The sequence below is a fragment of the Anopheles gambiae genome, chromosome X (assembly GCF_943734735.2).
Source record: "Anopheles gambiae chromosome X, idAnoGambNW_F1_1, whole genome shotgun sequence".
In the NCBI taxonomy this organism is placed as follows: domain Eukaryota; kingdom Metazoa; phylum Arthropoda; class Insecta; order Diptera; family Culicidae; genus Anopheles; species Anopheles gambiae.
In genome coordinates this window covers 12181303-12206888 of record NC_064600.1, presented here as the reverse complement: position 1 = coordinate 12206888, position 25586 = coordinate 12181303, and the positions used below count along the sequence as shown (strand labels likewise).

The 25586-nt window shown below is 47.4% G+C and overlaps 4 protein-coding genes across 10 annotated transcripts in view; 2 read left to right on the top strand and 2 right to left on the bottom strand.

The window, feature by feature from the left end:
- Positions 1–1803: 1803 nt before the first annotated feature.
- On the top strand, positions 1804–2621 carry LOC1272423 (uncharacterized). The gene is made up of 2 exons (XM_311209.4): positions 1804–2168; positions 2235–2621. The coding sequence occupies exons 1-2, from the start codon at positions 1974–1976 to the stop codon at positions 2586–2588; spliced, it is 549 nt and encodes a 182-aa protein (XP_311209.4). The 5' UTR covers positions 1804–1973; the 3' UTR covers positions 2589–2621.
- Positions 2605–10976, bottom strand: LOC1272425 (aminoacylase-1A). Its single transcript, XM_311208.6, has 4 exons — positions 4244–10976; positions 3514–4002; positions 3248–3435; positions 2605–3138 (listed from the first exon to the last, which is right to left on the bottom strand). The coding sequence occupies exons 1-4, from the start codon at positions 4359–4361 to the stop codon at positions 2704–2706; spliced, it is 1230 nt and encodes a 409-aa protein (XP_311208.4). The 5' UTR covers positions 4362–10976; the 3' UTR covers positions 2605–2703.
- Positions 7747–15621, bottom strand: LOC1272444 (DDB1- and CUL4-associated factor 7). Of its 3 annotated transcripts, none has more exons than XM_003437011.2 (4): positions 15493–15621; positions 14126–14475; positions 13326–13763; positions 7747–11885 (listed from the first exon to the last, which is right to left on the bottom strand). In XM_003437011.2, exons 3-4 carry the CDS (start codon positions 13514–13516, stop codon positions 11042–11044), a joined length of 1035 nt encoding a protein of 344 aa, XP_003437059.1. In that variant the 5' UTR covers positions 13517–13763; positions 14126–14475; positions 15493–15621; the 3' UTR covers positions 7747–11041. The 3 variants fall into 3 exon arrangements, with proteins under 3 accessions (XP_003437059.1, XP_061519280.1, XP_061519281.1); XM_061663296.1 differs by having other exon boundaries at positions 15362–15513; XM_061663297.1 differs by lacking the exon at positions 15493–15621 and adding an exon at positions 14552–15145.
- A 2516-nt stretch (positions 15622–18137) lies between these two features.
- The window catches only part of LOC11175853 (uncharacterized), a 29022-nt gene continuing 21573 nt past the window's right edge, over positions 18138–25586 (top strand). For 2 of the 5 annotated variants that reach the window (XM_061663291.1, XM_061663288.1), the window contains exon 1: positions 18289–18610. The gene's annotated coding sequence lies outside the window, so the exon portion shown is untranslated. Of the gene's footprint in view, positions 18753–25586 lie in introns of all 5 variants that reach the window. The other 3 variants (XM_061663293.1, XM_061663287.1, XM_061663290.1) reach the window with 2 other exon arrangements.

The following is a 25586-nucleotide window of genomic DNA, read 5'->3' as shown; positions in this document are numbered from 1 at the left end:
ATTCTAAAAATAGCAAAAAAAAGCTGGTGGCGCCATCTGTTTGTGGGATACCCAACCAGTTGAGCTTCATCGCTTGGAGGAGAGCTTTCTCATTTCCTCTGTACTGCTGTATGGTTTCGCATTGAAGTTATGCATCGCTAGAACTAGAACGGCGATGCGATTGTTTAAATACTAAACTCCAATGGAAACCACCAGCACTGAAGCAAGTGAGATTTGAGTAATGGTCGTTGGTGTTGATACCCGCGTATCTGACCACACGACCATTCATAGAGATTTTTGCTCGGAAAGTTAGAAGGCTATATAGGTCATGATAAGATGAAACTTGTCGAAACACATTGCAAGAAAAGGCTAGCAATATAATTATGAGTTGTAATACGCCATCTATTGATCAAACCAATGAAGCTGTGAAGCTTTTATTTTTTTTTTCTATGGATACTCAATTTTCCAGTCGTTTAAGCTTAATCTGTGGCGCTTGGGCTCTCCTCCAAGCGATGAAGCTCAACTGGTTGGGGTATCCCACCAACAGAGAGCGCCACCAGCTTTTTCGCTATTTTTAGAATGCATGAGTCGTTTGCCGTCTGCTAAACGAAGTCTTTCTATATTCCGTTTAGGTAGAGATCTTGAGTCGTTTAGAAGCCGTTTAGTGGTCGTTTAGTGGATATGTGGCACTTGAGAGGTGTCTTCTTAGCGTTTGGCATGTTGCCATTTTGAGATTCAGTCTGACAACAGCCGTCGATATTTGTTTACAGGCAGCAGCCGCAATATCACGTTCTAGCGAGGCATAACTTCAATGCGAAACCATACAACAGTACAGAGGGAATGAGAAAGCTCTCCAAGCGAGGAAGCTCCCACTGGTTGGATATCCCATAAACAGATGGTGCCACCAGCTTTTTGCTATTTTTAGAATGCATGAGTCGTTTGCCGTCTGCTAAACGAAGTCTTTCTATATTCCGTTTAGGTTGAGAGCTCGAGTCGTTTAGAAGCCGTTTAGTGGTCGTTTAGTGGATTTGTGGCACTTGAGATAAGAAAGCTGCTTAAGCGCTTTTTGAAAGACTCACCTGGAACTTTGACTGCAAACTACAGTGAAGCGCCGTTTATCCGGGCTTCTCGGGACTTGACCTCGCCCGGATAAGCGAATAACACGGATAATGAGTCAAATGATATATTTTATCACCAATTCCTGGTTATGTTTTGGATTTTTTTCTTATTTTTTGATAAAAATAACCCAGTTTTTACTAACTTCATGTTTTTCCAAAGAGAATATTTAAAATTTGCCATGCATTATAGTGTTTTTGTAATGACAATATACTCTTATAACCGCTTTTTCAAATATCCTCCTCGTAACGCAATGTCACTTTTGTATTGAACTGTCATTTCTCAACAGCACGGATAAACGGAAAACCGGATAAAAGGTACCGGGATAAACGGCGCTCCACTGTACTTGCAAAAGGCGAATTCGAGTAGCGACCTTTAGCATGCCAAAATTGGCTGCTTAAGCAAATGTGGTTATTTGGGGTATTCCTCCCCCGTGTAATAAGCCTATCTTAGCAATTCGGCAAAGGCATTCCAATGTACTGGATGCTTCGACCGCTGTATTAGCCGCAAAGGTTTCAAATGTACTTGTAAGCGTTCTCATGGGGGATTCCGGAACCGATTCTGTGTCCATTTCTGGAGCTAATTCTGCTTGCAAAGGCGATTCACCATCCGGAGCCAAATTCGGAGTCGATTCCAGCATTGAAATCCAATCCGGAATCAATCCCGAACACGGTAGTTCCGATTCCGAGATCTCGACCACTCCGATCCGATCCGATCGGCCTATCAAAACAAACGCGAACAAAACTGACAAACGTTTAAATAAAGCCGGCAGGCTTCACATTTCGCGCCCTAATCGTGCGAGACGCTAAACAGTGAAGCATATATATATTTTTTGTATTTCGTACATTCCAAACAAGATCACACATAGCACGCTCACAATGGCCACAGGCGACAAGGGCAACCCGGACAAGCATCGTAACGTGGAGCTGAAGGCAAGGCTGGGCGGCGAGGAGGGCTACGAGCGTCGTGTCGCGATCGCGAAGCAGCTGACCGGCGCGGACGGCACGGTGATCACGCAGAGGGATGTCTTCTTCCACGCCACTACCGGCCGGCTGAAGCTGCGCTACCTGGAGGTAAGCACAAGCGAAACGAGCCGAGCGAAACGAACTGATCGGCAAAACCTCCTCCCAACATAACAGGACAAACCGTCCGAGCTCATCAGCTACGACCGGTCGGACGTGGCCGGCCCGAAGCTGTCGCTCTACTCCAAGATGGACGTCGCCGAACCGGCCCTGCTGGAGCAGATCCTCGCCGAAACGGTCGGCGTGCGGGGGCGGCTAAACAAGCGGCGGCTCCTCTTCCTGCACGGCCAAACGCGCATCCATCTGGACGTGGTGGAATCGTTGGGTCACTTCATGGAGTTCGAGGTCGTGCTGGAGCCGGAGCAAACGCTCGCCCAGGGCCAGTCGATAGTGGACGAAATGAAGCGCTTGTTCGAGCTTTCGGATGCGGATCTAATGACCGGTGCGTACATTGACGAGCTGCTGAAATAAATGCTGGCTCGCTGGCTTCGCTGCACCCTCCCATTCGAGGATTCGTTTATTCGTTACTGTAAATGCTGTGGGTGAAGGCAAACGGCAAAAACAAACAGACAGGCAGAGGAACGCGCTACGCGTTCGCTACGTTCGCGATGATCTTGCGATAGATGCGGATGCCCTCGAGGTACGTGTCCGCCCTGAGAAACTCGTCGTGGTCGTGCAGCAGCACGGGCGTGTGGTTCATCGGCGAGAAGCCGATCGCGGGGATGCCGATGCCGCGGATGTACCGGCTGTCGGTGCCGCCGGGGAAGATCTGCGGCTTCACCTGCAGCCCGAGCTCGTCCAGCGCGTCCTTGAACGCGACCCAGTAGATGTTGGAGCCGTCCAGCTTGGTCGGCTTCACGTACGGGCACTTCTGGTCGTACTCGAGCTCGATGCCGCCGCCCGCCTCCCGGCACCAGTCCAGCAGCTGGTTCTCAAACTCCAGATGGTTGACGTCGACCGCCAGCCGAATGTCGAAGCAAACCGACAGCTCCGGCGGGACCACGTTTTCCTGCACACCGCCCTGTTTGGGGGAGAGGAAAACAAAGAGTCGCACCACAACGGTGTGCGGTCAGTGTAAGACTCGCGGCTGAAGCTGCCCACCCAAACAGGCGCTGCCTTGCCAAACCCACCTTCATGAGCGTGATGTTGACCGTGGTCACATCGCCGATCGTAAAGTCCGGATTGTTTTCCAACCGCTTCACCTCGTTCTCGCGGAACCGCATCAGCTTGTCGATGATGTAGTGCGCCTTCTGCCCCGCCGTACCCTTGAGCAGCAGCGACCCGTGGCCCGGTGTGCCGGATATGTTGAAATACACATCTGAAGCGAAACAACGGGAACAAGAAACCCTATTAAAAACTGCCCGTTCGACCCAACGGCGCGTGCCACTCTGCTTACGCCACACGCTGCGCTCGCCGTAGAACAGCGGGTAGGTTTCGCCCTCCCCGGCGATGCCCTCGTCGATCGAGAAGCCCGCGTTCAGCTCGCGGAACGATTCCTTGTGCACCCACTCCATCATCCCGAGCTTGCCGCCGATCTCCTCGTCCGGCACGAACGTGGCGTGGATGGTGCGCTTCAGCCGCACGCCGTCCCGGCGCATCGCCCGGATCGCGGCCAGGAACTGCATGCCGACGCACTTCATGTCCTGGGCGCCCCGGGCATAGATGCGCCCCTCGTGGTCCATCTCCGCCCCGAACGGTGCGTGGGTCCAGCGCTCCGGGTACACCGGCACCACGTCCATGTGCGAGTTCAGTATGATCGATTTCTGCTCCGGGGCCGTACCCTCCCACGTGATGATCACGATCGGTTTGCGCGGGTTCACCTCGATCACGCGCACCGGCAGATCGAGCGACGCCGCCTGGCGCTTCAGAAATTCAACGCACTCGTCTGAAGTGAAAGAGCGGTGGGGTTGTACCGGGGATTAATAGGTTTTTTTCACAACCCAATCGCTACGGAAGGGAGGGGAGAGAGCGGACGGCACTCCAGAGACGGCACTCACATCCGCTCGGAATTGTTTTAGATTAAGCGAATTAGGTTCAATTTAGCTTGCTGCGTGATTTGTGTCAATCTGACGGCCTTTGAAGTGCCACCGCCCACCTCTCCCTTTCCACCATGCGGTTCCCCGTACCGTAGTTCACATTCGGATGCACCGTTGGAATGCGCAGATATTCGCGAAACAGCTGAATCTCCTCGTTCGACTCCCACTCCTGATACTTCTTGCTACAGTCGGAACCGGCCTCACACATGGCGAAGAGGTTGATTGATCGCGTTTGATATGTTGAAGCTGTTCACTGCTCTCCTTTGCGGCCGATCAGCTACCAGACGGGTGTAATTATTAATAGAAGCACAACAAACACAGCACTGTCACCCAAAACCAGCTGAGCTGCGGTGATAGAGCGCTCGGCTTCACTATCGGCACCGAGAGGAAAACTGCAAATGGTCTGGATCTGGTCGGTGCAAACACGTTTTATTGGACGCAGCGTGAGGCGACACAATCCCTCTATCCCCCGAGCGTCTGCGATCGAGTCTCGTTATCTCGTTTTTAAAGCTAAGCGCTCCCTCCAGCACCATACACATTCTCAAACAAGCCCTCCGCTGCTCTCGCTTACTCTCTCGCCTTGCAATTGTATCGCACGTTATCTCGGGAGCGTTGTTGTTTATCTGTTGTTGCGTTGGTGGCTACCCGCTCGCTTCCCGTTCCTCTCGGACTCTCTCTCATCTGTTCAGCAGCAGTAGCAGCAGAAGAGGGGGGGATCTGCTGAGAAGCTGGAACAATCGCCCATTTTTCATGTGAGTGTGTGGGATGCTCTCCATCGCAACTGATAGTAGAGGCACGGCCAGTACCTAGACTTTCTCCGTCCAACTCTCTTCATCTCGTTTACAGGAGGGAGACCTTACATATCACCCGTTTTAGTGGTTTCGTGTGCAATGACGGTTACGGGCAACGTGGCGAGAGTCTCAGTCTCTGATATCAGATTGTTTTTTTTTTGTTTCTGTTTGGCTTTGGGGACTTGCTTGCCAGTGTTGGAGATTAAATTGTTTGAAGATATGCACGAATCTGAGGAAGCTAGTACCTGGTATCATGGTACAATCACAACTGGCTTAGGCTCTGGCATTCTGAACTTCGCCAGAATTGATTCTACTTAATCTGTGGACCTACAGACTAAACTCCTCCAATTTCATGTACAATATTATCTTCTCAGACCTACCATACTGAATACTACAGGTAAGGTTCTGAATGATCAGGAAACTTACAGAAATTATAAGATGAGGAAAACAAACCAGTAAAAAAGCAACCGCTTTGCAAAGATCCTTGCAAGAATCACGACCTGTGATTCCTTAAACTGTATTGCATGGTTCCAGGCGACTTCAACGTCTTTGGTAGACGTGATGCCGCTAGGCTTACAAATGTGTATCCCAAAATCCCTGGAGCCTTTTATTACTTGTTCCTCGTGCATGATCGCAATGGTTTCGCAATTTATCCAAAACCAAACCTTTTCGCATTGCCTTATCAAACCGCTTTAAATAAGACTCAACGGATTGCTTCCCTTATCGCCATGCAGATAGCGGTAGAACCGACGGTTCTTTGCTGGTCATGATACCATCCCAACAAGCTGCATCTCATCCTACTCCTGCCGGCAGTCCCCAAACACCCCCTCCGGTGTGATTATCCACTCGCAACTTGTTGCTCCGTTAAAGAAATGATAATCCACTCCGGACAACTGGGGACATCTACACGCAGTAATCTCGGCTGATAAAACGCGTAACCAAGCGGGACGGTCGGAATGGGTGGGGGGAGGCGCATGTGTGGCGTAATATGTGTGTGGTGGCGCGCCCTCAACAGGCCCGGCAACGATCGTGAGAATTCAACGATCGTGTGAAATCGTTGTAAAAATGCATTGAGAAGAGAAAAACAAAGTCACAAGCAACCAAATCAAAACAAAACCACAACGGATAGAGCGAAAATACAAAACCACAAACTTGGAGCCGGCCTTGGTTTTATCGCAGAACGGAAGGAACGATTGCAAATGACGGTCTAAAAATATTTAAATATATATATACCTCGGGGTCGTTATACAACGCCCCACGGTGTATGGCATTCCGCCGCATCACACGCAAGCACGTTGAGTTGCATTTAGAAAATCTTTATTTTAATCGTAAATTGTTACTCCTTGTTTTTTTTTTTGTTTTGCTCTCTTTCGCCCAAATGTTCGTCCTCACCGTTTAGAATGCATTTTTTTTTTCTGTTTAGCCCTACCGTTTTGTGTTGTTTACTTTTGTTATGTTTTATTGCGTTCTCTCTTTTTGTTTTGTGTTCGTTTTGAAGGACTACAGTTTTGTCTGTTTGTTGTTTGGCTTAGTTTTGTAAGTGTGTTTTTTTTTCTTCATATTTTTGTTTTATTTATTTCGTTATTAATTTGCTTACATGTACCGGGTTCTGTTCTGGTTCCTCTTCGTACCTACTCTGCGCATTATAAATTATTATTTGCTTGCCTGGTTTCACATACATTCAAATTCTTATATTGCTATGCATACTAATGAGTTAGGGTTTCCTTTTTTTTTCGTTTTCCTCAAGTCGGCCCATGTGTCAATGTTGGTGGTGTACTACTGATTTTATTTTAGGCAATGTACGAACTTAACATACGTTCCCTGTGTGATCGTTAGCATCATATGTATGCATCATGGACGTGACCGTAGATGAAGGGATCAACTTTAGCAACAACAACAAAAAAAAATCCACCCGGCGAGTGGTCCAAAAAGCTGGATCCAGCCAAATCAGCTGTAGACTAGACTAGAGATTTAAGAGAATTATGTCTTAAAATAGCGTCGAAAGGGGAAAACCGAATAACCCACTCGCATCGTTACGAAAATGCGTTTTGACGAAATGCGTACAAAAGTGCCCTCTCCCTCCCCCACGTGAGGTGAGTTTGCTATCGGTTAGAGTCCGAGTGCCAGTACAGTTCACTTGATGCTGTGCGCATTTCGTGCTCCGTGGGTCTACTAAGCGTTGTATAAGCAAAAGGTTACAATATTTGCTGACCACAACCACATCCTCCCTAGTCACGCTTGGTCCGGAGAATTCGCCGCAATTCTTGCCTATCGTGCGATTGCCAGCTGCCAATTCCACTCTTCCGGAATCTGGTGAAGCGGCACAGTCAGTGTCACCGCTGTTAAATATTGGTAAATGACCAAACTGGGTAGCATAAAAATGCGTATAAACGATAAATACAGCGGCTGAAGAAATCATCAAACAAAAAAGGGGTAGACATGAGGGAGTCGTTGATTTCAAAATAAGTTTAAAACAACGGAGCCCTCATATCCCTTCAAAAAAAACGGAGAAAGGTACAAACACTTTGACTAAAATACAAACTGTGTTTAAACGCAAAAAAAAATGTAATCAGTCAGTTGATGATGAACAGTTGTATGTGAAAGTACTTTCGCTACTTTAATGTAACTTTCAGCCCGGGGCCGGTACACTATAGGTATATGCAGGAGAGTACACGTAAGTGAAGTGAACGCGAGAGTGGAAATTGATGACGAATGTGTAATGTCCTTGTTTGAAATGTAAAGCCAACATTTTGTAGCTGGTTCTGATTGGTTTGTTGTTTTGTTTTCTTCGTTTTTTCCCTCCCCCCCCCCCCCTATGTGTGTGATCAAAACGATGCCATCCCGAAAAGCATCATTGCTATACATTTAAGGCATAGAGCGCCCTTAGGTGTGCCCCTTTACGTTTTGCGCAGTTTTTGCTCGTTACAGTTACAGTGTTTTTGCCCCCTTTCTCTGGCCGATTCGCTTGTGTTTCACAACGTTTTTTCCTCCTCTTCTTCATCATCTTCTTTTCACAAAATCGTCCCTCTTTTTTGTTGTAAGTTTTCTTTTTTTTCGTGAGTCCGTGGGTGCACACAAATCTGGCTCGCCATACTACCACCAGCATTGTGTGTTGCCATTACACTTAAAGTAATCTTAAATAATCCACAATTATATGTATACATATAATCAGCTAGCATGGGTGTGTGTGTGTGTTTTTTTTTTGCCATCCTATTAGAGCACAACACCTTGCCCACTACAGTATTATATTAGGCTATCCTTTAGGTTCCAGACCACGTTGCATATCTGTGCGATGCACGGCATTACAGTGCAATAATAGGACGCTCTGGCCTTGATAGTAAAAGTAAAAACAAAAAAGAAACATATTAACCTACAACACCCAATACTAGAGAAATATAATCCCATCGTTTGTGTTTTTTTTCTTCTTCTTCTATTCTTATTACTTTTCTTACGCCCATGTTTAAATAATTGAGTATAATGATACACCTTTACAGGGTTTTCCGAGCTACGTTCGAATGTGCACATCATTATTCGCCGCCTCCAACATGTTTTTCAACAGTTGTCAAACGTTGCATTTGCATCTGAATAGTTTTTCAATTCTTCCACATGATTTTCAACACGTCTCAAGTTGGTTTGAGGTTTGACAGTTCTTGGTGATGTGTTGAAAATCAAGTGTAAGAACTGAAATTTTGTTGTGATGGATATACAACATTTGACGACTGTTGAAAAAAATCTCGGAGATGGTGAATAATTATGTGCACATTCGAAAGTGACTTGGAAAACCCCGTATGTATATGTGTGTGTGTGTGTGTGTGTGTGTGTGTGTGTGTGTGTGTGTGTGTGTGTGTGTGTGTGTGTGTGTGTGTGTGTGTGTGTGTGTGTGTGTGTGTGTGTGTGTGTGTGTGTGTGTGTGTGTGTGTGTGTGTGTGTGTGTGTGTGTCCATCAAGTAGATGCGCTTGCTTCAGTATTACAAAGTGTAGTATTACACGAAAGGTACAGGGTTTTTCCAAGTCACTTTCGAATGTGAACTTCATTATTTACCGCCTTCAAGATGTTTTTCAACAGCTGTCACATATTGTATTGAAAAACACGATAAAATATCACAGTTCTTCCACATAATTTTGAACACATCTCAAAGTTGCATTGAGTTTGAGACAGTTCTCTTTGTGATGTGTTGAAAATCGTCTTCTTCCTCTACTGCTTGGCGTAACGTCCTACGCGGACATGCCGGCCTTCACAGGCTCTTAAACGTAAACACAGACGCGTATAGTCGTCACATCCTTGCTACAGGGGGACGGTCCCCATTAGGGACTTGAACCCATGGCGCGCATGTTATTGAATCGTTCGAGTTGACGACTCGACCATTGGATCACTCTTAAATCATGTGTAAGAACTGAAGTTTTCTTGTGATGTCAATACACAATATGTGACAGTTGTGGAAAACATTTTGCAGACGGTGAATAATGATGTGCACATTCGAAAGTGACAAGGAAAACCCTGCAAGGACAGCGCAGGGAGGATGAAACACCTGAAGCATCGAACCAAAACGGACACGCTTTCCTTTTACGGTTTGATTTTTCTATCGCTAGGCCGTCGAGTAAAGTATATAGCTTCAGCAGGGGGAAAAAGCCGTTGCATTTTTCTGTTGTTTTTGGTATTCCTCCAACACTATCAACACACAGGCCGTTCTGAAATAACCCCAAAATCGCTCAATGATTTAAAAAAAAAGCAGCGATTTGGCAGGTTAAACCGTTCTCGGCGTTGTACCACTAGGCTCCACGCACACGCGTACTGGGGGGGAGTGCTGCCCGGACACGCGATTGTCGAAAATTAGGAAAATAATTTAAAACAAAATAGCTGCCTATGAGCAGTACAGTGGAAAGGTTGATTGTTTTCGGTGTTCGCCCGCTCAAAACCCTCCCGTGTTTGCTGTTTGCATTTGCGCCGTTCAGTAATTGGAACTATTCCCTAACTGTATTACACCAGGAAAAGAGGGCGGCAAGGATATATGGGGTTTTGCGATAAAAGTTGCACATTTTTTTTAAGAAAGTATTACAAAACATTTAAAAAAAAATCCTAAACATACACCTAACAAACTATGCAGCGGGGGTAGCACAGTGAAACCTGGACTAGAGAGAACCCCGGAAAACCCTGAAGGGAGCCAGTTGGTTCTCCTTTTTTAGCACTACAAGGGAAGGTTTAGCTACGACTCCTGATTACACGGGTTGCTCTCGACAATAGAGAAGTATCTCCATTTAAGCAATAAGTAAGTACATAAAAAAAGAAAATAATTACGATTGAAACGACACCCCCCCTGGAGGAAGGGTGCAGTGAATTTTCATACCGGATTGCGTATTCTAACTGTTGCACGATTATTCAAATTAGGCTCATTTGAAGGGTTCGCCGTTTGTCAGGTTTCCAGCGACTGCGGTATGCAAAAGCTACCTCTACGAAATATCGCCCTTGCCTTCCGATGCGTAAATGATACAGCACAGTGTGTTGGAGGAGGAGTGGAAGCGTGAAAGAATGCTTTTCCCGCCCAGCTGTGTAAGTGTAAAGCTAGCGCAGGAAGCTGCTTAACCTATACGTTCGTTCGTACACTCCGTGTCAAACATGTCTTTTTGCGTATTGATGCTGCGTAGAGGGGGTGCGCGCATTGAGTATGTGGCGGTGCATGGCATGATGCCGTTGTTGGTGTAAATAAAAGCTACTCTTTTCCAATAAACAATAATTCGCATTCAAATTCATTAGCAGGTAAGGTTTGAATCTCTCGCTACCAAAGCTAGACAATGGTGACACGTGGTTGTGCGCGCAGGTTGGAGCCTGCTGTAGCGCACAGGAAGGGGAAGGGGGAAGAGGGAGGGGGGGGGGGGCTAAAGGAATGGTTTAGACTCATCAAACCAAGCAAATGTACAAATTTCGTTCCAGCACCGCGTGTGTACCGCGGCGTGGATGTAAATTAATCTAGTGTAAACTAACCAAAAAAAAAAAAAAAAAACTACCTAAAGCATAAATTGGATAGTAATGGGTTTGCAATGGAAAAAAAAATTGTAAAAACTAAAAACAACCGCTAAAAGCCTAACAGAGGGAACGGCCTTAGACGCGCAGTATTTCGCACGCCGTTTTGTAGCAGATCGCGATCCAGTCCGGTTGGGTGGCGCCCCACTGTATCTGGTTGACCTCGCCCTCGGCCGCGGTGTACGCGAGGATCGGGTCCTCGATCGGTCGCGGCATCTGCTGGATGTCCCAGATCAGGGCCTGGTGGTCGTCGCCCGCCGTACAGATGTGGCAGGAGCTGTGCGGTGCCCACGCGATACCGTTCACGCACGCGCGATGATTGCTGAGCCGGGCGACCGGGGTGCACGGGACGCGCACGTCCAGTATGATCACCTCGCAGCTGTCCATCGCGACCGTCGCGAGGTAGTTCGGGTCCTGCTTGTTCCACGCGAGCCGCAGCAGCGGCGTGTGGGCCGGATCCTCGTAGATGATGGTCGAGTGCTCCAGGTGGCGCAGGTCGAACATGCGCACGCTGCCATCGGCGCCGACCGACGCGAACATGTCGCGGCCACCGCCCGCCCGCGAAAACGCAATGTCGTACACCTCCTTGTCGTGCGCGATCAGCTGCGTCTTGACGTGGCCGGAGACGAGGTTGACGCGCCCGAGCGGTTGGCTCGTCTCGAGCCCCCAGATCGTGCAGGTCGTATCGATCGAGGACGTGCCGACCAGGTTCAGGTCGACCTCGTTCCAGTCGAACGAGGTGAGCGGGGCGCAGAAGTCACTGTTTTTGTTGTTGTTCAGCACGCACTCGAGCCGGGTGTCGGGCTCACCGGCCCGCCACAGCCGCAGGTAGTCGCCGCTGGTCGCGAGCAGATCCGGATACACGCCCTTCGAGTCCGGTATCCACATGATCTTGGTCGTCGGATAGGGATGGTCGAACGTGCTGGGAGAGAGGATGAGCGTAAAGCGTAGATAGGAATGTGTTACAGATGGAGCAAGAGAAAGTGCTTACTTGAATCGTTATGATTCTATATAAATTTATGATGAGTTCAGTATCTTTATCCGATTCGGCTTTTCTTGCATTTTCTAGCAAAGAAACAGTGATTTCGTGATTCAGCATCGAAACTCATTTGCCTGAGCGATAATCAAAATTAAAGAAATGCTCAATGTTCATGTCCTCGTAGGACATTTACGCCAAATAGAAGAACCGTTCGTGATCTAGATGTCAGAATAGCTACCAAAAAATGTATCCCGTACACGAATGAAATTGCTCGTGACGCAAGATCTTACCCGTTAAGTACGGTATTTGTAGAGCTGTTACAAAATCGTGATTATGTTAACTTCTATGTCAAACACCCCCGAATCAAAATCGATAAACTTCTCGTTCTAACAACTGCTACATTAGCATGCCGAACGAAAAATAATCCCTATTTGGATAAACCAGTGGTTTAATTCATCTCCTGCTTTGAATTTTAATATCCATCGCGGTACAAGGGTGACGGTCAAAGTGTTAATGGGTGAAATCAGAAAGCTGAATTTGTTTGAATGGCATACGATGCAAACAAAAAAAATCAATATAGAGCATTCAAAATATGACGAAGCTCACGTTCATCCATCTGTATTCCACAATTCTAGGTACAGCAACGGCTGATTTTCCTCTGGGGAAAATGTTCGAAGCTGCTAAAACTTCCTTTTGACCACCATGTCATGATACAGGGTTTTCCAGAGATTTTCATAGTTGTGCGACACTTCCTTGACTCTATCGTATTGCAGGAGGTGAACAACACATCTTGCAGGAGGTGAATAGCAACGTTTAAATTCGAAACCGACTTGAAAAACCCTATATAGATTTACAGGGTTTTCCGAGGCAAGTTCCAATGTCTACAACATTTTTCATTGCTTGCTAGATGTTGACAGCTGTCAAATGTTGTATTTGCATCACAATAATGTTTGAATTCTTCCACATGATTTTCAACACGTCTCGAACTGGATCGAGTCTGACAGTTGTTTGTGATGTGTTGAAAATCATGTGTAAGAACTGAAATTTTGTTGTGATGGATATACAACATTTGACAGCTGTTGACAAACATCTTGTAGGCGGTGAATAATGATGTGCACATTCGAAAGTGGCTTGTAATGCACCCTGTAATGCAACTTGTTGGTTGCCAAACCGTGACAAAGGCTCGATGGAAAAGTCTGCAAAAAACAAAACATCTTCTACAATGAAATCATTCGCTAAACGTTCTATTGCCTTTGTTCCTGCCGGCCAAATGGATTTTGCGGTCTTTGGCCGAACTCTGCACTACACAGCACTACAAAATAAAACCAAAAACAAAACAAAAACTCGACCGACCGCGTTTGGTGTACGTGTGTGTGTGTATACCTTTTCGCGCTGAACTCGCTCGTGTCCTCGTCTAGGCTGATGATCTGCACCTTGTTGTTGTACTCCTCGACGAAGCTGCCGAGGGCGAGCCGGAAGCGCTTGTCCGGCCGCACCGACCAGTTCATCGAGTAGAGCGGCCATGGGGCGAGATATTTGTAGATCTCCTTGCGCTTGCCCGTCGTGCCGGACATGCTTCTTGGCGGCGCGGGCCGTAACCGGTCGTGCACGGTTGGCTGCTCCGGTTGCTGCTGCTGCTGCTGCTGCTCCAGCTGCCGGCGGGTTTCGTCGCCCCGGTGTGCGGTAAAGCCGGAGAACGAGGACGGGGCAACAACCGTCCTCGGCGCGGAGGAACGGATGATGCTCCCACTCGTGGTGGTGCACGCGTCGTCTAGGCTGCCCGGTGCGTCCTCCTCTACCGCCCCGTCCACCGGAAAGTCCCTGGAAAGATGAATGATACGTCGCAGGTTATCCATTTGGAAGTTGACTTTTTAAAAGGCTTTTTGCTGTTTTTTTTTTTTGTTTGGTTCTAAAGCGAAAACCCGATTGCACGACGCGACGTGTGTCACTGTGCTGCAAATGCACCCAAATTCCTCGGATGCAATGTACGCCGCGCGTACCACCCAAAGTGCATTCGAGTTCGTGCATGTGTGTGTGTGTGTGTGTAGGTGATTTTCCTGAACGCCCGCGATCTGATAACTTTCAGGTTTTTCATCGCAACACAATTAGAACTGAAGGGGCTATGAGGGGAAGCGGGAGAGGATATGACGGAAGAGCAGAAAGGTTGTTTTTTTTTTACTCACCCGGTAGCGCGCGCAAACCTATTTATATCGGGTTTTTGCGATCGGTTCGAACTTGGATTCGAAGCACCATAAATATCTCAACAACAACAAAAAACAGACAGACACACACACACACACGCTCTCTCTCTCTGCCACGGCACGGCTCTGCTGCCCTCGGCTCTGCGGGTTGCGGGTGTGTTTGTCAGGTGGGTGCGCGTGGTGATGCTTCACTGTTTCCGTTGCTCCCGTGCTGCTGCTGACGCATGCGGTGATGCCTACGCTTGCGGAGCGGTACAAGCGACGAACGTACAGCCGATGACCGGGACCGGGACCGAAAAGGAGCAGGAAAAGCTAACCGGTCACGCTGCACCCTTAAAGGAAAAGTTGGAAAACAAAACATGGGGTTAATAATGGCACTGGCTAGAAGGACAATCTTTGCACTTTTACAATATCATTCACAATGACATGACACTATACTGAGCCACATCGAACGGCAATGTCAGACAGACAGAGGAGCTGTTACAGGCGCTGGGGGAGAGTTTTTCTTCAATGCCTAAACGCAAGCAAGGGAACAAAATGTTTGCAGTGTCCGGCTGTTTCCTTTAAGCTCGACGGCAGCTTCGTTTGGATGCCGCTTTTCACCACCAACAAAGAGACGAATCGAAACGCCCCAAAGTCGCTAGAAGCAAAACAAATAACAACACCGACCACCAACTGGCAACTGGAAGTATAAATTCTCCGCCGGCAAGAACAAGCTGCCTCGTAGGACGAATAAATGCAACACACATTCTGCAGGCCAAGATGGGGATGGGATGCGGGGGCAGGGGGGTTTCACCGTTGATTCATCTTGTTTTGATCGTGCCGCCTTTGTCGCACACACACACAAAAACAACAACAACAACACCTCCACCAATGCGCTTCGTAACGGCGCGCGTGTGTGTGTGTGTGTGTGTGTTCGGTGGTGTTGGTTGATTGATTGTGACCAATCGGAGGAGGCGAGCGGGGGTGGTGGATCGAGCTGGTGATGGTGGAATTAGTTTTGCCGTTTTGTTGATAGTGCGAGAAACGTTGTCTGCCCCAGGCCAGACAAAAGACAGCCGCAATCGATTCACACTCTTCCCACTCCCGGCTACTGCGGTGGCGCATCCTCGGAGCGCATCAACCTCGCTCGGGCTCGTCTCTGGCCGTGGTGGAGCGGGTGGTGGTGGTGATGCGTGTGTTTGCATCTTCCACCCCGGGTGCCACGGAGGTACGTACCGGTGCGGAAGGACAGACACTGTCCCGGCCGGGGGAACGCTTGCACGCACGCACGTGTGATAGTTTTCATTAACTAAAGTAAGTTTTTCACTGGCTATTTGGTTCCCTTTTTTGTCCCCCTCCCTTATTACCTTTGCGCTCTAGTATGACTTCACCCAGCCGTACCGTGTTTTTGACAGATTTCGCAACGCTTGACGCTTCGCACGCAGCGGGCAGTGGTTCCGGGGATCCGCCGCTAGGGGGCGCGCACCGTCTGCCGAAGCGTTGCAGTGAAGCGTACTGACCGGCCAGGTGTGGTCACACTAGCATGGTGAAGAGTGCAGGGCCTACTACAGGCGGTCCCCGAGATACACGGTTAATGGGGACCGAAAACGGCCACAAAATACAGCGTATCTCGAATTTCCGCGTAAGTCGAATCTCGTGATTTCCAGCTAAAATATCAGTAATGTTCGTGTAATTTTGCAAGTAGGGGGAGATTAAAGTTACTTTATGAATTAGTTGATATGATTCTTACTGAATATAACAGTTTTAAACCATTTGAAATAGTTTTTAACATTTGATCAAAACGGAAATTATTTGGCAATTTCAAATTGATGTGTCAAATCAGTACAATTTGCTCAAAGAATTATCAAATTTAGAAAACCGCGTATCTCCGAATCCGCGTATAAGAGGTACCGTGTATCTCGGGGACCGCCTGTACAGTGCAGAAATGTAGCTCTCGGACTTACCGTACAAATAGACACAGAGCGACAAAAAGTAGCTCAATTTAGCAAACAGAGCTACTTGTCTCGCGCGACATTTCTGTTTCATCCGAAACAAACGAATTATCCAGTTTGTTTACGACCCAGATTAATTAAAAACTCAGAAACATAAATTTGAACACCTTTTAAGTTTTTAAATTAAAAACATATACAGTAGAACGTCGATTATCCGGGTAGCTCGGGACCGGACGGTTGCCGGTTAATCGATTTGCACGGATAATGGTCCAAGAAATGTCAAATTCATATAAAAATTATAAAATACACTAGTTTTATGATTAATTTACTTTGAATCAATCTATTAATCGTTAGTAGAATATTATTTTAATCAATAACTATAGGTTTTACAACTGTTCATGAACAAAAATGAATTTCGAAAACACCACTAGACACTACAGAGCTGTACAAAAAAATGGTTGCCCACTTGGCTAACGCTGCAAATGTTCGCTGTACGCTTGAACAACTGTCACATTTATGGGCACGGTTAAACCGCCCGCCGGTTAATCCGCCCCCGGATAATCGACGTTCTACTGTAGGTTGACTGGGTCAAATGAGCTACTTTGATCTACGCGGAGTGAAAAGTTGAGCTATTTTTTGTCGCGCGAGACGTTGTCGCTCTATGTCTCTTTGAACGGTTATCTGTCATTGACTTGATTTGACCGAACGATCCGCTCGAAATGTAAAACCGAGTGGAAATTCTGAATGAGGAATGTAAATCTCAATCGTAAATCTGGCAAATGTGTTTCTCAATGTTATAGCGCCTTAATTGAATCAAGTACGGTTTGCTTCAGAGCTGCGTGGATTAAAAGTTGCAGTAGAACGTCCATAAAGGCCCTACTAGACGGAGGAAAATACTCTAATTTCTCGATTGGTACAGTAGAACGTCGATTATCCGGGGGCGGATTAACCGGCGAGCGGCTTAACCGTGCGCATAAATGTGACAGCTGTTCAAACGTACAGGGAACATTTGCAGCGATAGTCAAGTGGGCAACCAGATTTTTGTGCAGCTCTGAGGTGTCTCAGGGTATTTTCGAAATTCATTTTTGTTCATGAACAGTTGTTAAACCTATAGTTATTGATTAAAAAATATTTTACTAACGATTAATCGATTTATTCAAGTTGGATTAATCATAAAACTAATAAAAAACTAGTAATAAAATAATTTTTGTTTGAAAATGACATTTCTTGGACCATTATCCGTGCAAATCGATTAACCGGCAACCTTCCGGTCCCGAGCTGCCCGGATAATCGACGTTCTACTGTATTTATCTGGCCAATCGCTTCATATTGCAACTATTTGGATGATTTTTAGAGTTAATCGTTTATGATAAAATTGACGTCCGACGTTATCTGCCAATCCCATAAAAAATTGACAGCACATCCGATAAAATCACTTCCACTTGTACAGGCACGACCCTGAGTAGAAGTTAATAGTTTCTGGTTCAAATATTACTAATTTTTGTGTAATTTTGCTTGAAGTGATAGATTTTTGATAGGTAACAGGATTATTTGAAATAATTATGTTTGAATAAAATTGTATAAAATATATATAATTCAAACAAAAGGAAATATTTTGCATTACGTTGCAAATCAGCACAATTTGTTCAAAAAACTGTCAAGCTTATAAAACTGCGTATTTTCAAATTCGCATTTAAAGGCCCTATTAAGCTGGAAATACACAAACCGATAATTTTGCGGTACAATGGGACTCGGCATCGCCCGGATATTTGAATAAAACGCATAATGAGTCAATTTAGACATTTTATCACAAATTCCTATTTTTTTATCTTATATTATGTTTTAACAAATCCTAGCCAGGTTTTTTGAACTTTGTGTCATTCCTATGAGAATATTTGAAATGTGACATGAATTATAGCGTATTTTGTTATGACAAAATGCTATGGCAACCGTTATTTCAAATATCCTCCTCAGCAGCCAATGTCATCTATGTATTGAACTGTCATTTCTCAACAGCACGGATAAACGGACAGCTAGATAAAAGGTACCCGCACAAACGGCGCTCCACTGTGATTAATAAAATGTAAAACAACCGGCTTCAACTGGAAGCGTAAAATCACAGCAAGCACTGTCTAGCGTCTGTCTTTTTCGTTGTGCCAAAAGCCCGACCGTCCATCACTTCACCGTGCGCGACAGATGTACCAACCTGCCAGTAACGGATGGGCCATTCCACAACGCATGACGTACGGTACCGCGTACGGAACAAGCGAGAAAGGAACAGTCCGAAAATGAAAAGCGTGTCGAGCATCTCGCTGCAGTAGCGCTCCGGTAGGACACGGACATCCCTGCGTATATGTGTGTAGTTGTCTCTGTGTGTGCGTTTGTGTGGTTGCAAAATTGAGAAGAAGCAGCAGCCTCAGCCTCAATGCAGCGCGTGTGCAGCACCTCTCTGTTCCGCCCATAGTGCGGCCGTGAATTCACTACGTTGCAGAAGCATGAAGCAGCCGTGTGAGGAGTCTGCGTGAAAGAAGATGTAAGTGCTTGCTGGTGTAGTATCATTTATGTTGTTGCTGTTAGTTCGTTGTGCTGCTGTTGTTGTTGTTGACTTTAGTGAAATGCGCTAAGAGTGCTTTATGTGTGTACGTGTGGTCCGGTTCGGCCAGTCGGAGGCGAAGGTAAAACGGGGAGAAAAAAAAAACGGAAAAGGAAAAAGAAACGAACACCATTTTTTATTCTGCCTCGCGCAAGAAGGCTAGAAGAGGGCTCGCACACACCCGCTCAAGGTGCCAGCGAAGCCTGTTTCTTTTTGTTTTTTTTCTTCTCTGTGTATGAGTGTGTGTAGGCTACTTTCGTCTTTTTCTACGTTTACCTCTTTCTCTCTCTCTCTCTCTCACTCGCTCTCATTAAAGTGTGTAAGTAAAGGAAAAGTGCATGCTAAATCGTTCGATCAGCGTTCCCATCGCATCTGTTTTAATCCATGCGTGTGTGCGTGTTCGTGACTTTGTAACATGGCTGTATGTGTGTGATGTAAGTGTGCATGCACTCGCCTTGCACCGTGCCTATGTGTGTGTGTGCGTGTATGCATGTGTCACAAACTGAGCTCTGAGGGCTATTGTTTTCCTTTCGCTAGCCAACTGTCGATGATGATCGCGCTTGAGCGAAACAAAAAAAAAGAAAATGAAAAGAAAACCAAGCAGCTCAAGAAGCGCACCACAAACCCTTGTCTCTGTGTATGAGTGCGTGTGTGTGTGTGTGTGTGCGCGCAAGCCACAAATGCTGAAACAAAACGCCACCTGAACTTTCCTGCGCTGGAACGTCTTTCAAACACGCGCATACACGCACACACACCACGTTGCAGTCGAGCTTTTCGTAAGGGAATACAGTCTCCATCACCTTCGCCACCGCCGCCACCGACCGTCCCCCTCATTCACACACATACACGATCAACTGTTCGTTCCGCTTCCCACTAGTGATGGGCCGATGCGCAGCAAAAAGCGCAACAGAGGAACCGAATCCGAATGCTCCGCTATTCCGGAACTGCTTCCGATCGTCGCCGAAGGCTTTACAGTGGTGGGTTGGGGGGGGGGGGGGGGGGGGGGATCACATCTGGTTACTAATAGAGACTTTGCGACCAGTATTGCAAAACGTCAATGTCATATAAAAAATCAAAGTGAAACAAAATCCATGTCAGCGTCACGTACTCAATTGTGATAATCAGATTGCAAACTCGATTGGTGTGACCAATGCATGCTTCGTGACATTTTTGCGATCAACGCTTGGTCAGCCACTATGTCATGACTTTTTTTTACTGTGATCAGTTTGGCAAAATGTCACTGAATTAGTCATGACAAATTTCAGCTGAAACAAAATCATGTCAGCGTCACAAGCTCTACGCGTGATGATCAGTGGTGAGACTCAAACAGTTGTTGCGACCATCACATGCTTGTTGGTGACATTGTGTGCAACCAGCTCTTGGTCAGTCACTTGGTTGCGACGCCAAGTATGTCCCAAGAATGGTGTGATTATCACCGATAGAAAATGTCGTGATCAAGTGAGAGTTGGGTGCGAAATGTCACCAAGCATGTGATTGATCCACCAACTGTTTGAGTCTCACCTCTGATCTTCTCAGTTGTGTACGTGAGATTAATTGAGCTTCGTTTCAGTGGTGAGTATTTGTGGCTGAAACAGTGGCATTTAGCAGCACTGTTCATAGCTCGAAAAAAGTCATGATTATGCTTGCACCGGCATTAAGCTCAGCTTTTGTCGGTCAGTGTATCGCGTTGGACTCAAGCATTCGCATGTCGCGTTCGGCATGTCATGACGTACTTTCATTGAGTATCAGCAATGAGCATCAAGCTACCACGGATATGTTCATTGTTTTCGTTGGTGATCGAAAACGTATGTCTGTTCTTCTATCTGGGGAGAGATGAATGGTGAACCGAAAATCTGCTCACTTGCTCATTTGGAGCATTCGATCATGCGCCTCTGTTTCGCTCAGAGAACCGTTGATCCGGTTCATTCCAAAAACTACACATCCGGATCATTGGAACGAATCCGGATCTGACCTTACATCTCTAAGTCGGAACTGGCCTGTCGGTTGCTTGCAATGAAAAGAAACGAACCTCTGTGTTACCCGCTGCGTTCGTCCATCGCCACTTTACCACACAGACACACACGAGCTTGGGAATGTGATGCGGTATAGCGGATCGGCAAGAGACCACCCCACTAGAACGGCCACCCACAAGCCAGACCTGTTCCCCCTTTTTTTCCCCCGCTCCTCGAATCTGTCAGACCATTCCCACTGGATTCGAGGGATTGTTTTTTTTTCTCTTCTATTCTCCTTTCTTTTATTTTTGGTTTCTACCAGCACCATGCACCGGAAATTTGTTGGTGCAGCGCGTGCGTCTCGCGTGCCTTTGACTAGCGACGACACGAAGCGCCGCCAAAGTGGGAAGTTGGGGAACGGTATGTCCTTTTCGGTGTGCTTCCCGACATGCCAAAAAATAATTAAAAATGCGCGCACGTGTCTTCTCATCGATTGCTTGCTTTTTTCTTTCTTTCTCCACATTTTATTGAAGGAAGACACATACACACACACACACACTTAACACAGCACGCAGACACCGATGTTCACCGTCCACCCACTTTGTTGAGGATGGGAGAACGGGGAGGGGATCATGTTTGCTGAAAGCCGCCCGCAAGTGCGCGCGGAATGGAGGAAAAAAGGAAATGTTGTTTTGCGCACAGGAAAGTGCACCCTTCATTGGGTAGCGGAGGGAGGTAGAGTGGGAAAAGGGAAATTGAATTACGAGCTACTCCGACCCCTTCACTCCACCTCCAGCTGGAAAAAAACGATCCTCTACACCCGCACAAAGCGACGAGATTGTTTGTAATATGCGCGTGCGCACGCGCGCGCACATGGTTTAGGCGAAATGTGGTCGTTTGAAGGGGAAGGGGGGGGGGAGGTGGGAAGCGACAGACACTGTTCGAGTGAAAGATTCCGTTTTCATTTCTTTCTGTCTTTCTTTCTTTTCCCCTGTTTTTTTTTTTGTTTTTGCAATGCACAACAACGCATTCCGTTCCGTTCCGTCGTCCCCTCTTGCGGTTCCTCGTGTCCCGTGCTGGTTATGGTTAGGGGTAGCAAAGGGTGAGGGAATTTTTGTCTGCACCCTTGCTTGGAGGGGGGAGCTCGGCCGACACTGTTTTTTTTTGCATGCGGGCCCCTCCCGCGGGGAAACGAAATTAACGCACGTGCGTGAAGCCGAAAGATGGACCAGACCAGACAGGCACATTGTTCGGGTCTTGCAACGCACGTGAAGGTTTTTGGGTATGTTTTTCTCCCACCGCTTCTTCTCTTTCTTCCACCAGCTACTGGGAAACGTGTGCAATGAAGAAATGAAGGGAAACAAAACAAAAAAACACGCGTGCACGATGCAACTGTCCAGGCGAATGGTGTGTCCAAAGGATTTGTATGCACGATCAGGGGAACAGGGATGCTGTGAGGCAGCAAATAGTGTGAGGCGATGATGCTCGGTGGGTGTCCGCGCTGCTATCATCGTACCACACATCCTTACACACCCATACAATTATCCTTTGCCATCAATTCTGCTTGCATTTGCAGGTCGTTCGTTTGTTCCTGGAGATAGTTTCTAGCAATTGTCAAGCTCAAGACGAAACATGCCCCTAAGTGCAATGCCTTGCAATAAACGGGAAGGCGGGGCAAAATGACACTTTTAGGGATTTGGCATCTGTATCCCAGCGGATTCTTCACTCTACGTTGATTTTTTTTTGACGGCAATCGATGCTTCAACATCTTGAACGAAAAATACAATTAGAAGTAGACTTATTTGGAACAACTATAAATGTAGAAAATGGAATTTAAACGTCAACATCTTAAGTCGTAAAAATGTATTGTGTGGGATGAAGTGGTTGACTCCAACCAACTCCAATCCCGGTCCATTCCGATCGACTCTGGACGACTCCGAATGGCTCAAACTCCAGTCGACTCCTGCCGACTCTGAACGACTTCGACTCCGGACGAAACCGGACTACAATTCCAAACGACTTCGGGCGACTCGGGATGACTCGGGAAGACTCCGGAGGACTCTGGTCGACTCTGGACTAGTGATACTAGTGGACTAGTAAAATTGACAAAAATCTGGAGTCGCCTCCGATCTAACTTCGATAATTTCGGAACCAAATCCGGAAGGTAGGTCCGCCCAGCATTATTCGGAGTTGTTCGGAATCGTCTGGAGCCGCCTGGAATCGCCGAGAGGGGTTCGGAGTTGCCTGGAGTAGGAATCGTCCAAGGTCGCCCGGAGTCGTTCGAAGTCGCCCGGGGTTCTTTCTGATTCGTCCGGAGTTGTCCGGAGTCTCCCGGAGACGTGCTGAGTTGTCCGAAGTCGTCCGGTGTTGTCCTGAGTCATCCGGAGTCGCCCTGAGTCGTCCGGAGTCGCCCTGAGTCATCCGGTCGACCCTGGACGATTGTGAATGACTCTGACTCCGGACGACTCCGACTCCGAACGACTCCGAGCGACTCCGAACACGACTCTGGACAACTATAATTCTTAGGTGCATCAAACATTTGTAGTCAATGTGTTCCAATCATTAAAAGTTTAAACGTGCTAATTTGCCAATAATGCAGGTGACCATGTTGCACCGCAGTTCCTTATTAGTGTTTTTTTTCTCAAGCTTTTTAACCTAATCGCGCCTCACAGTGACAGCGTCATCGTTTTTTGTGGTCTTTAAGTGAGTGCAACATGCACCGTAGGGCTTGCCTAAGTCTATGGCCCATTCGGAGCGAAAAAAGGTGCGAAAGAGCCACTGTAAGCGAATGTGGGGTGGTAGAAAAACGAGCAAAATCACACACACACACACACAGACAAACACACGACAGGTTGAAAAGGGTTGGGGCGGATTTGTTTTTGTTTCTGTAGCGTGCGTTCTTTTTTTTACTGTGCGCGATTTGATGCGAACCTGCTGCAGCAGAGTTCTTGGGTGGAGAGAGGGCGACGTGCGCATCTCTGTGCCACGCACGCAATGATCGCGTGCGCTGCGTGTGTCTTGCGCGGTGCTGAAAATGCACTTTAAACTCCCTTTAAAAAAATAAGAAAAGGGGTGTAGAGGAGGAGAGTATACACAGACTCATATGTTTTGGAGAGAGAGAAGCAAATTGCTATTATTTTTTTTTCTTTAGGCATTTTTAGCCAAATAAAGCTTGCCTCATTGTCGTGTTAAATAATGTTGAACCCTTTAAATTGAAGAAGGGGTCTCTCGTTTTCTCATTCACATTTTTTTATATTAATTAATTAATAAAGTCTTAACGGGTTGAGCCGAAAAAGGCTTTCAAGGGATTGCTGGAGATCGCCTCCCCAAGATGAGAGAGAGATTTGATCCCACGACCTGTCGGTTAGATGGACCGTGTGCAAAACCACTGCACCATGCGATCGCCTACCAATCGAGCGTATTATAGTCAGCAAGGTTCAGCCTCGTCCAGCAGCCGTCCGTTGTGTGCGAAACAAACAAAACTTTCCTTGCTCTAGGGGCGAGTGTGTGTGTGTGTGTGTGTGTGGTTTATTTTGGGGACGGTGTAAAGCGTTCTTGCCGATAGCAACGAAGCTAGCAAAGCGTTCTGAACCACTCCAGTTACTAGTTAAACACCCAGTAATCGACCTAAAGATAAATAGAGATAGAGATACAGAGAGAGAGAGAGAGAAGGTTAGAAAGACAGAGAGAAAAAAAGGCAAGCAGCTACCATGGCCATGGAGGAGCATCCGACTAGTGCAATGATGGACTCCTGTGCATTAGGCAAAGATGGTTAGCCTTCCAACACACACACACACAGGGGCCAAAAAGCATTTTTTTGCGCCTGGAGGCTGACCAGGGGAGTCGCTGACGACCCAGTGGCGCGCGCGTGTATATGTGTGCTGTTGTTGGCGTTGGAGTCTCTGTAGCGCTTTGTGCGGTGTGTGTATGGTGGTACTGGTGGCAAAACTCGCCCGGCGGTGGCGCAACCGTGGGAAACCAAAAACTCACCGCGCACCTCCACGACCTCGGGGAGGCCCACACGCGGGGCCTATGGGAACGACGGGCGGTTTTTCTCTTTCGTTGTTTTTTCCTCACCACTTTTTTGTTGTTGTTGTTGTTGTTTTGGGCAATCGCGGTCGTTATATACGGTGGCGACTGCGCGGCGGGTCGTAAAGCGAAGCCGCGCAGGGCAATGGTTTAAAAGATGCCTTTTTTTTTGGGTGGCAAGGGGGAGGGGGGGAGGTTTACTGTCTAAAGCCTCACACGAACACACTAACCAGGGCGCAAGAAGGGTGGCTAACGAACGTCGGACGATAGCCAAAAGACGCAAGCGATTTTATGCCCTCCCTCCCCCCCCCCCCCATGTTCCCCCTTTCCATTTTCCATCCCCCACCCATCCTCTTCGCTCGTGTCTCTTTCTCTCTCTCTCTTTCTTACTGGTTCGTGTATGTGTGTGTGTGTGTGGAAGTGGGAGGCTTGGGCGCACTGCGGGATGACCTGTTGATATGCCGTCGTGAGAAGCAGCGGCAAAAGCATAACACAGCGGCGGCACAACACACACACACACACAACACAAGACCCACAGAGGGAAAAAGGCAATTGGATGATGGTGTGTAATTTGCGGCGGGCCTTAACCCAAAAGGCGCTGCAGCAGTCCACACATCACCACCAACCGCCAACCACCGACCAGTGATGCATTTATCCCCTCTCGGTTAGGTTGCGATGATGCGGGTGGATGAAAGGGAAACCTTTTTCTCCCCCCCCCCCCCTGCTGCGTTGAACCTGCCGGTCGGTGCGGACTTCCCGAGGTAGAAACGGGCGGAAGGAATCGGAAATGGGAACCGGCCACGGGACGGAAGACAATTGTGTGTGTGTGTGTGTGTATTCGTGGGTTTTGCTTCAAATTTTATTTTCGGTTAATTTGTGTGTTAACAGCGCACATTGCGGCGCTGGCGGCAGCGACTTTAAGGATGCGGGGATGC